Below are 10,937 nucleotides of genomic sequence, written 5' to 3' on the forward strand. Positions count from 1 at the left end.
AGAAAGAAAACCCATGCAACAATTTAGTAAAAGGCAAAAAATTTATACTATCTGAAGAGAAACTGGAGTATTGTGCAAACATTTAGAACAAAAATAGACATTATAATAATATCCACCTTTTCCAAATGGTTCTTTGAAACCTCATCCTTATATCCAACTTTATAATACACATTATATCAAACTGAATTAATGCTTAGGGAAAATAGGTTTCATAAAAGAGAAACAACCACTGACATCTGGACCATCTAACAAATCCTTGGTTATAATCCCAGGGTTATACAAAAAACATTTTCCATAACAAATAATCCTCAATAATAAAGATTTTGAATTTTTTTTTGTAGAATCATTATACACTATATTATTTTTTGAAGCCAATGGTTGTGTAGTTTTTCTCCAAAATTTCTCACTCTCTATTTCCCAGAAGAAGTTCTAGTGTGGCAGACAGAAAAGAAACAGAATGAGCTGTGAAGAGTGACTTCTCAGCCAGTGTCAGAAGCTGTCACTGCGTAGTCACCTGCGGTAGTCTCCCTGTCTACCCCAAAAGGCCCAGCCATAGGAGGAGGAGGAGGAAACCTGAACGTGTGAAAACACTTCCATCAGTGTTCCTTTGCAAAAATCCAAGCAAAGGAGCAATGTCAAGATGCTGGCCTATATTCTGCCTGAGCCATCCCTGATCCCTTTCCCTGGGATACTGTCTCCCCTTCCCCAAATTGACTCATACTTCAAAACTCAGCTCAGCTCTTATCCATCATGGTGTCCATCATCTGTCAGTCTGTGGTCTGATCTCACATCCTAGGATACCATTGCTTAATGGCCTCCTGTTGGTACTCATGTTAGTAACAGTCTAGGCCTCTTGGGGACCCAACAGTTTTTTTTTTTGTCAAATCTGTTATATTACTTGGATGTTAAGACATACCACTCACACAATGGAAAAAAAAACTCAGACTTAGTAGTCAGTATATAATGGATTCAAATGTTAGTTCTCAAACCAACTTAGCTGTTTAATCATGAGATTAACACTTAACATTAAAATATTTTTTCTTCTCTGTGTAAGAAGAATAAAAATATCTACTTCATTGCGTTGCTGTGAGAACCAACGGGAGTGGTACTTTACATGTGCTTTGTAAAAGGTAAAGAGCTTATTGATTACAGTGTTATTTTAAAATTTACGTTAATTTTTAAAAATTTCTCCAACTCAGTATTTAGCTTGTGAAGGTAAGGGACCGGTGATGTCTTGGCTTCAATTCTCTCACCTACAATGAAGACAGTAATGCCAACCTAACAGGGGTTACTGAGAAGGTGAATGGTACGCGGTGTCATAGACCCACAGAGCCCAACCCAGAGTTTGTGAGTGCAACACACCCAGTAACTTAGTTTCTCCCTCCCCTTTTCTGTAATTCTGGAGTGCCCACCTCAGACCTTGGCACAGTGGATGTTTCCTCTAGTTTTGAGTGAACCCTGTTTCTTTTCTAAGAAATGAGAATATCTTTTGTTTTCTTTTAAAAATTTAAAAAAGATTTTATTTATTTGAGTGAGAAAAAGAAAGTGTGTGCATGCAAGTGGAGGCAGAGGCAGAAAGAGAGGGAGAGACATTATCTCAAGCAGACTCCGCACTGAACGTGGAGCCTGAGGTGGGACTCGATCTCATGACCCTGAGATCATGATCTGAGCTGAAGCCCAAAGTTAAGTGACAGCCACGGAGGAGCCCCAAGAATCCCTTTTAAAAGAAAATCCAACCACAACAAAAGTGCAGCTGTTCGATACCGTTCTTTTAAATAGGACTTGACTCATAAAAATAATAAACATCGAAACTAATATTATCCTATCCTACAGCATTATTAATGAGAACTTATTCCCCAACATTATGAATTTATTTTTGAAATATCAACCCATATCTTCAATTCTTTTTAAAGTTGAAAGTATAAAGAATTAATGAGCCTTAGAGGAGGAACAGAAAGACTTGCCCCGGCCTCCCTGATGCACACTCTTCCTCTTCCCCACCCTTCATGCTGCCCAAGATACTGTACTTTCCCATGATCTGTGCCATTTTCTGGTATCTAGTAATCTATTCATTAATTGTGTCTACTGACTACTTTCTGTGTCTTTCTACCTCGCTATAACGTAATCTCCAGCGGGCAGGAAACTTTTATCTGTTGTGTTTTCTGATCAACACCCACACCTAGAACAGTGCTTGAGATCTAACAGGCCTGTGGCATGCATGGAAGGTATGAGACATCGCTTCTGGCTGCTTTGATTGACTCACTTCCTGTTCCTTCTATTTCCCAAAACTTTAAACTTGACAAGAACAGGGTTCAGAGATTTGATTATGAGATCACTATTTTATTTTATTACTTTTTTGGAAACTGAACAGAAGCCAGCTCTTGCAACACTGAAAAAGAAGCCACTATTGATGCGGAGGGGGGGGGGGATAGCACTCAGGTCAAAGATCATCAAGACAGCAGCCAGCTGTTTCTGTTCTAGGAAGGAACATACCCTTACTGGGGAAGAGGCACCAGTTAACCTGATTCTGGTACAAAGTGGATGATTGAGATCTTTTTTTTTTTTTTTTTTTTAAGATTTTATTTACTTATTTGACAGAGAGAGAGAGACAGTGAGAGAGCACACACAAGCAGGGAAAGTGGGAGAGGGAGAAACAGACTTCCAACCAAACAGGGAGCCCGATGGGAGGCTCGATCCCAGGACTCTGGGATCATGACCTGAGCTGAAGGCAGACACTTAATGACTAAGCCACCCAGGTGGCCTGGATGATTGAGTTCTATATTGAATATGCTTTTAAATTTCTTTCTATAGTCTTGTAAGATCCAGCCAACCCAGAAATGTCAATGAAACAAAGACTAGATGTTATAGACCCATCAGACCTCCCATCTTTCCTTGCAAAGGAGATGAACTATGGTTAAAGAAAAAACCCTCAAATATGCAGTTCAGTTACTTGTTAAATACCAGTGTTGGTTTCTTACTTGTGACAAAGTATAGTAATATAAATTAAAGGAGATTCTCAATGGGGGGGTATATGGTAACTCTCTGTAATACTCTTTGTATTATCTGCAACTTTTCTTTTATTCTAAAATACTTCCAAACCAAGAACCATTTATTTAAAAATGGAGAAAAATAACTGAAAGTAGATTGGCCCAAATCTTACAACAGATATTTACAAGATAAAATATGGATAATTTTTCCCTATTCTTGTTTTTACATTTTGTTCATGTTTTCAACACCGTTTTAGTCTTATAACTTGAGATGAGTATGATACACACAATCAATAAAAATACATTCTGTATTTCTATAATCTTTTTTTAAAATTTTATTTATTTTACAGAGATCACAAGTAGGCAAAGAGGCAGGTGGGGTGGGGGTGGGAAGCAGGCTCCCTGCCGAGCAGAGAGCCCGACTCGGGGCTCGATCCCAGGACCCTGAGATTATGACCTGAGCCGAAGGCAGGGGCTTTAACCCACTGAGCCACCCAGGTGCCCCTGTATTTCTATAATCTAAAACACATGCAATTCTAATAACTTTTAAATTCCCTCATGAATAACAAGGGAAAATTATAAAGTTTACCTGATTTTATTAATAAAACCTGGTTTTAGCTCAGTAGCGATCCATTGGCAAGAACCCTTTCTCTTGACGGCTCCTAGTATGGTCATCTCCACGTTCTCTGAGTGGACGGGACCGTTAGATGAGCGCTGACTACAGGTATCATGATGATTCCATTTGTGAAGAAACTTTAACAGGAATATTTCAAAGCTAGATCACTTTAGTTAATAGTTTTAATTGGGAATATCTCCAAATACACTTAGGGGCTGAAAAGTGAACTTTGGGCTAATCTGAGCCATTTGGCAATTCTTTGATCCTGGATTTCCCCACATTTCTGTTTGTTATATTACAATCAGGAATTATCTTATGAAATACAGAAACCTAGTAAGGCCTCCATTTGAAACAACACAATTAAGGAAAACAAAACCAGAGCCAAGCACCCAAACAGTACAACTACAGAAGAGCAGAATTCGCCCTCGGGGGGTCTGGGGGCTGACGGTGATGTCCGCCCTCCACCTCACGTTTATTCCGGGAACTCTCCCCAGGACATACCCTTACGATCTGTGCCCTTTTCCGTACGTAAATAATATTTCAATTAGAACCAAAGCATTAAATAAGGACAGAAATCCACAAAATTAGTCACACAGGTTGTTGAACATGAAAGTTTCTTCAGCGAGCCCTAATTGTGCCTCTGTCTGGTAAACCAAGAAGGTCTGGGGCAAGGGGTCCCCAGGTGCCCCCTGCAACTCCAGCCTTGCTGTCAGACTCATCCTTTGGTGAGTCGGCTGTTTCAAATGTCAAGTTAAAGAACTGCATAACACAGCCTCTGATCAAAACCTGAGAAATGAAGAAATATGGGAAAATCCCCCCTTCCAGGGACGCCAAATCATTGCATCTTACTGCTTCATGAGCCCCAAATCCATCAGCAAATATTCACAGAACACCTCCGTGTGCAAGTATCATAACGAATGCGCCAGAGACACAGGACCCAGAGCACAGAAGCCTCTGGTCTCTAGCTGGACAGAAAGGACATGTACAAACCTCCAGCAGGTGATACGTGACGCCAGGAGTGCTGGTTGCTGAGGACCTGCAGCTTTCTAGGCCCAACACGCTGGAGTTTACTTACAAATTAGATAGACAAGCGATAAAACCGTAGTGCCTGCTGAAATCAAGGTTGGATTTACAGAGAAGTAAAAATGCACAGCAGTCTGGCATATTACTGAGCAGTACTTAGCTCTGAACCTTTCTGACACAAAGTGACAGCACAGTGATACTAAGGAGTATAGAAAACAGAGGATCCTAAAAACAAAATCTGAAAAAATATTGTAATTCTATTAAGTATAAATCCAATAAGTGTGTGGATGTGGCTTAAAACTAACAATGAGATCGGATGCTGCATTATTTCTTGACAATTCTGTACCTTCTCAAAGAGTTTAACAACCTATTTGAAAATCCCAGGACTTCGAAATCACAACAAAACCTCTTTTATAATTAACTATGAAAGAATAATAAAACCTATACAAGGAAAATTCTATCTAATTAGGAAATTCAAAATTTGATATTTAATAAAGAGATAGCTAAGCAATTAAACAATGTGAAAATTCATTTTCTTCTTCAGAGTTACAATTTTTATAAAGTCCCAACCAAAAATGTCAATGGTTCTAGAATGTATATAGAAAATTAATAAATAAGCACATGAATGGATACTTTGAAAGTAGAAGGGAGTTGGGGGAAATTGAAAGGGGAGGTGAATCCTGAGAGACTGTGGACTCTGAAAAACAATCTGAGGGGTCTGAAGTGACGGGGTGGTGGGAGGTTGGGGTACCAGGTGGTGGGTATTATAGAGGGCACAGATTGCATGGAGCACTGGGTGTGGTGAAAAAATAATGAATACTGTTTTTTCTGAAAATAAATTAATTAAAAAAACAAAATAAAATAAAATAAAATAAAATACTAAAACAAACAAACAGAACTAGGGGCACCTGGGTGGCTCAGGGCTAAGCATCCAACTTTTGGTTTTGGCTCAGATCATGACCTCAGAGTCCTGGGATTGAGCCCCGAGTCTGAGTTGGGCGCCCAGCTCAGTGGTGAATCTGCTTGTCCCTCTGGGTGTGGTGAAAAAATAATGAATACTGTTTTTTCTGAAAATAAATTAATTAAAAAAACAAAATAAAATAAAATACTAAAACAAACAAACAGAACTAGGGGCACCTGGGTGGCTCAGGGCTAAGCATCCAACTTTTGGTTTTGGCTCAGGTCATGACCTCAGAGTCCTGGGATTGAGCCCCGAGTCTGAGTTGGGCGCCCAGCTCAGCGGTGAATCTGCTTGTCCCTCTCTCTCTGACCCCACCCCTCCAGCTCATGGTCTCTCTCTTTCTCTCTCTCTCAAATAAATAAATTAACAAGTATCTTAAAAAATAAATTAGAACTAGAATAGAAACAAACAAAAAACAAACAAAAAACAAAGAAAGCTGCATAGATTCAGAATTTCCTCAATTCCAAAAAAGGACCGTACTGAAGAGAGGAAAAAAAAATCAAGGAGTTTTGGATAAACCTCTCGGTTATAGATACATTAATTTGGTCGTGCTAAACAAAATTTATTTTCCCTGCACAAAACGATAGTGTTTAAAACAGCATTCAACCCAGTTTCATGAATGAGGAAAAGTAAATATGACTGTCACCGAGGTACCCTCTTCAAGCCTCCCATCTCAGATCTATGACTGCTGAGTGTGTGTGTGTGTGTGTGTGTGTGCGCGTGTATGTAGAGAGATATACTATTTACTGCTACATTAATCATACATATATATGATGAATTCTTACACATACTGTACACACATATACCATGCAGATACATGCATTTTATGAAAGGTCTAAAAAACATCTCAGGCAAACCTCGAGAATGACAATAGCAATTCCATCTGGACGTGGGAAACTGGGTGAATTTTCATTCACTCGATAGAATTTTGTATTACTTTCCAAACTTTCTAACAATTACAAATTATTTAGGGAAATTTTTAATCAGTACTTAATTTTTGGATGCCATAAAATCACAAATTTGTAAAAATCTGCACATGGGAGGAAATTTTAAAATAGAACAGAGGGTATTTGGGGGAAGTGGAACTCTGTAAGTTAATTAATTTCTTACTCAATATCCTTTCTTCTTAAATCTGCTATAAAGACACCCTCTTTGAGATGGTCAAGTTAAGGTTTATTTGTAAAACTAATGTGCGGAGGCTGGGAATACTAACAAAGAGGTTGAAGAAGATTGAGGTACTAGATATAAAGCTCATTATATTACAAAATACTTGAGTATTTTATTTAATACAGATAAATAGAATAATAAATCAATAAAAAGACAGTCCAAAATAGATTCAACTATATATGAGAAACTTAATACAATATAGTAAGCTGCCCAATGCAAACAAGTTAAAAAAATCATCCAATAAATTTAGTTGAGATATTTAGCAGTAATTTGGAAGGAGAAAATTAAAGAAAAAAGGGGAAGTTAAAGCTAGTAGACATGATCTACCAAATGAATGCCAGGAGGATTAAGGAGTTAAAAACCAAACTAAAACACCAAGTTATAAAAAAGTCAAAGTAGCAGCGAATAGAACAGGCTATGAAAGAGATTTTGAATAAATACAATTTTAGCTTAAATGTGTTTAGCTTTAATGTATTAGAGAAGATGAAAAGGAAAAGTTTATCATATTAAATACACAGACAAAATCTCTATACAATTAAAAAAAATATTGTGAAAATATTTACAGCAAAATTTTGATAAGCAGTATGCCTAACATAGTTTCTTCAAAATTACAAAGAAAAATTAGGACAAATGAGGGAAGTTATGAATAAAAATTAGCAGGACATAAAATTAGAAATTATCCAAATATGCAGAAAAAAATTCTTCTTTGTAAGCAAGCAACAAATTACATTTGAGATAGTTTTATAACCACTAAGTTAGCCAAAATAAAATTTAACAGATAAGATGCTGTAAGAATGTGGAGAACCCGTCCACGACATTTCTGACTGGATACATTTATAAGTCATTTTGAAAGCTAAATGGCGCCAGGCAGCGAGGGTGGTAAAGATGTTCATCCTCTTTTAGCTCTGATAGTCTATCTACAGAATTTAAGTGAAACATGTAATTCAGAAACAAGAGACCTGCACAAAATTTTGGAAGTGGTCACATTAAATAACTGTATGATATAGCAAACTAATATGGAATTACTTAGAAGTAGGGAAAAGGCTTATTGTATGATAAGTAAACACAAAGATATACCACAGTTTATGTTGTATTTTTTCAATTATGTAGGAAATACAGGTAAAATGCAAAGTATGAAAGTAATTCATTTATTAAAGTATAATAAAAATATTAGTGTTTCCTAGTTTATATATGTTTCAACCCATCTGCTTTTGATAAGACATAAAAATCATGGTTTTATCGGTTAAGAATTTTGCCCATGAACAAGGCAGGTAGTGAAAAGAGTTTCCAGCCAGAGCATCTAATGTATGTGTGTGTGTGAGTGTGTGTGAGTGTGTGTGAGTGTGTGTGAGTGTGTAGTCTGACGGAGAAGCACTTGGCGGGTAAGTCAGGCCCTTCCCTCCCCAAACACACACCTGTACCCACACAGCTACACCTGTCCTGCGGCCTCACGGGCAGGGTGAGTGTTTAAGGACACAGTAGCCGTGACATCGGCTATCACAGCACGTACCTGTCCGACACACCGTGTGCTCCAGACACGGGAAACGATACCATGGATTTCCTAAGTAGTGATGCTACTGAATGTAATACAAATGCTCTTTTTCATCTCTGAAGTGCAGGAACTAGAATCGAGCATTTTGGGAGGCCCTGCCCAAACCGAGGCTTGGGACTCTGGGATTCTGGGAATTAAGTGGGACATGAACATAAGCAGGAATCACTGGAGAACTCTTACAAGATTATAAACTTGTGGATTTCCTGGAAAAGCCTTAAAGAGAAGCTTTAAAATCTGTGTGTGTGTGTGTGTGTGTGTGTGTGTGTGTGTGTAAAATGAACTTTTTTTTAAACGAAGGCAATAAACAAAAGAAATCACAAACACACCTGTTGCGATAGGAGCTTCCTGGGCCGCAGGGCCACCACACGCCCTCAGGACGTGTTCTCCTTGCCCTGGCTTTCTGGACTCAGGGAGACAGAATCTGCACTAACACGCGCGCTTTCTCCCGGCAGGGCTGGACCCGGTTTCTGACACAGGCATGATCTATGAGGAAGACTACGCGGCTCATTCCTCCTCCTCTGCTCTCGGGACAGCTCAGCCCCTCACACTCTGCTCATTGGAGGACAGACGTGCTGTGCACCGGTTGTGCCTAAAAGCTTCCCCTGGTTTAGATGCAACTTGCACAGTCTCCGTGCCCGGGTCGGCTCCCGGGCCCCCAGAGCAAAGACCGTCCTCCACACCTGTGGACGCAGGCTCCCTGACTCCCAGATGCTCCTGTGCCGGAAACCTACCTGCTTCTTCTGGACCCTGAAGGGCACGCGTGTTCCTGCGGCTTTGGCTGGAGTTGCCCCCTCCTGCAGCGGGTGGTGCGAAGATTCCCTAAGAAGAGAAAAACCCCAAGTTACTGCAAAGACAGCTGAGGTGCGGGAGGCAGCTGTGCAGGGCGAGCCCACCCACGCCCGGAGGTCGGGGGGAGGCAGCTGCTGCAAACTCACTTTGAGAGCCGAGGGGACAGCTGGGGCCTCCTGCACAGCTGCCCTCGGAGCTGCGGCTCCGGCCTGGGGGGCGCCTGGCAGCTGCTCAGCCCGGTGGAGTTCCCGCAGCTCCGCCTGGAGGCTCCCCAGCTCGGCCTGAAGGGCGGCCACCCTGCAGAACGCCAGCACCGAGAGGCAGCTGGCCGCCAGGGCCAGCAGCAAGGTCACGGCCAGCAGCGTTCCATCTTTGGAGACTGGGACAGAGGGGCTTTCCTTCAGGGGGAGGATGGAGACACACTCCTTCAGTTTCATTTCTTCTCCCCTCTCCAGGCTGGGAGAAAGGCGTGACTGCCGGCCTGCGCAGCCATCCATGGCACTCCTGGAACTTTGCAGGTTCGGGCCTTTCGAGTAAGCAAGCGCAGGGAATGGCTCATTTCCTGTGAGCTGTGCTTGCTGGTGTCCTACACTGACTCGGGGGCCTGGCCCTGTGGTCGCCCTCAGGACAGCTCTCCTGCACTCCCCTCCGCCCGCCGGCCGCGTCCTGGCCCCGCTGCAGGATAGGTCTTCCCGGCACCGGCGCTTCAATCCGATTGCCCAATCATTTCCTCATTTCACTTTCAGTTTTTGTAAGAATTTCAATGGCATCTCAAGACACACACACACACACACAGGCCCCTGGTGTGACGGGACCGGGGTGCGGGCTGGCCCGCTGGGGAGAGCCCCGCAGCCGTGCAGGTGCGGGACCAGCTCTGGGTGGCATGGCCGGAGCTGCTGCCTCGGGGCGCGGGGCTCAGACCGCCGGAGGGAAGGAATGTTCAGGTTCTGCCGGAGTCAGAGTAATGACTGTGCAGGTCAGATAAGCTCAGTGCTGGCCGTGAACAGTCCCAGCTGGAGAACGATATAGGAACGGTCTCGAGGGAGGAAACAGGCGGTCCTCCGAGGAGGCACCGGAGGCCACCGGGCCATCCTCGCTTTATCCTTAGCAACACCACACAGAGAACGCGGCGAGATCCTGCAGACGTGTCTCAGCTCCACCCAAGGGCTGCTTGCTCTGCGGGGGCTGCATTTCCAAGGGGAACCCGTGTCTGCTTTTCCTTCTGGGACTCCACGCCCCCAGGACGGCCACGCCGGGAGGTCGGCCCCCCCAGCCGCAGGTGTCCATCGGACGGGGTTTGGGAAACCCGGCCTCCTCCCGACTCCCAGTGCCTCGGTCCAGCCCCACCGCGAGCGGCCCTGTCCCTACCCACTCACCCCGTGAGCTGTCTTACAAGCAGCATCTCCGCAGACGTCCTCGCGCGTCGTCTCCCTGCGACCTGCGCCGGGCTGCCAGACACCTGCAGGAGAGGAGGCACACGGCCACCTTGCCCAGGGTCATGGAGCTCCCCCCAAGGAGTTCCCGTTGCCTCCCCAGGAGCCAGGGGGACACCATCCGACACTCATTTTAGGACAGTTATTTTTTTCTTTGGGTCTATGAATTTTGAAACCTTTTAAAGTGACTTTTAAAGAAGATTAAAAAAAAAAAAAAACTTTGCAAAGTTATTTCAAAGACGACCGGGGTCCCCACACCAGCCGGCGGGGACCCCCGTCTCTGAAGTGGAGAAGGATGCCCTCTGCGAGCACCAAACATCATGTGATCACGTCTTCGGTCACAGCCCTGGTCTCCAGGCCCGTCAGGGTGATACACGCTAGATAATGTTCCAGAAAACAGAATAATTAT

At 42.9% G+C, this 10,937-nt stretch overlaps 1 protein-coding gene across 1 annotated transcript in view; it reads right to left on the minus strand.

Annotated features, from left to right (window-relative positions):
- The window catches only part of TNFSF13B (TNF superfamily member 13b), a 34,578-nt gene extending 24,129 nt beyond the window's left edge, over positions 1–10,449 (minus strand). Inside the window, 3 exon segments of the mRNA XM_059143710.1 lie at positions 9,038–9,125; positions 9,242–9,765; positions 9,768–10,449. Coding sequence (XP_058999693.1) covers positions 9,038–9,125; positions 9,242–9,765; positions 9,768–9,822 — 667 coding nt within the window. The 5' untranslated portion in view covers positions 9,823–10,449.
- Between the last annotated feature and the right edge of the window lie 488 nt (positions 10,450–10,937).

Source organism: Mustela lutreola, chromosome 13, assembly GCF_030435805.1.
Source record: "Mustela lutreola isolate mMusLut2 chromosome 13, mMusLut2.pri, whole genome shotgun sequence".
In the NCBI taxonomy this organism is placed as follows: domain Eukaryota; kingdom Metazoa; phylum Chordata; class Mammalia; order Carnivora; family Mustelidae; genus Mustela; species Mustela lutreola.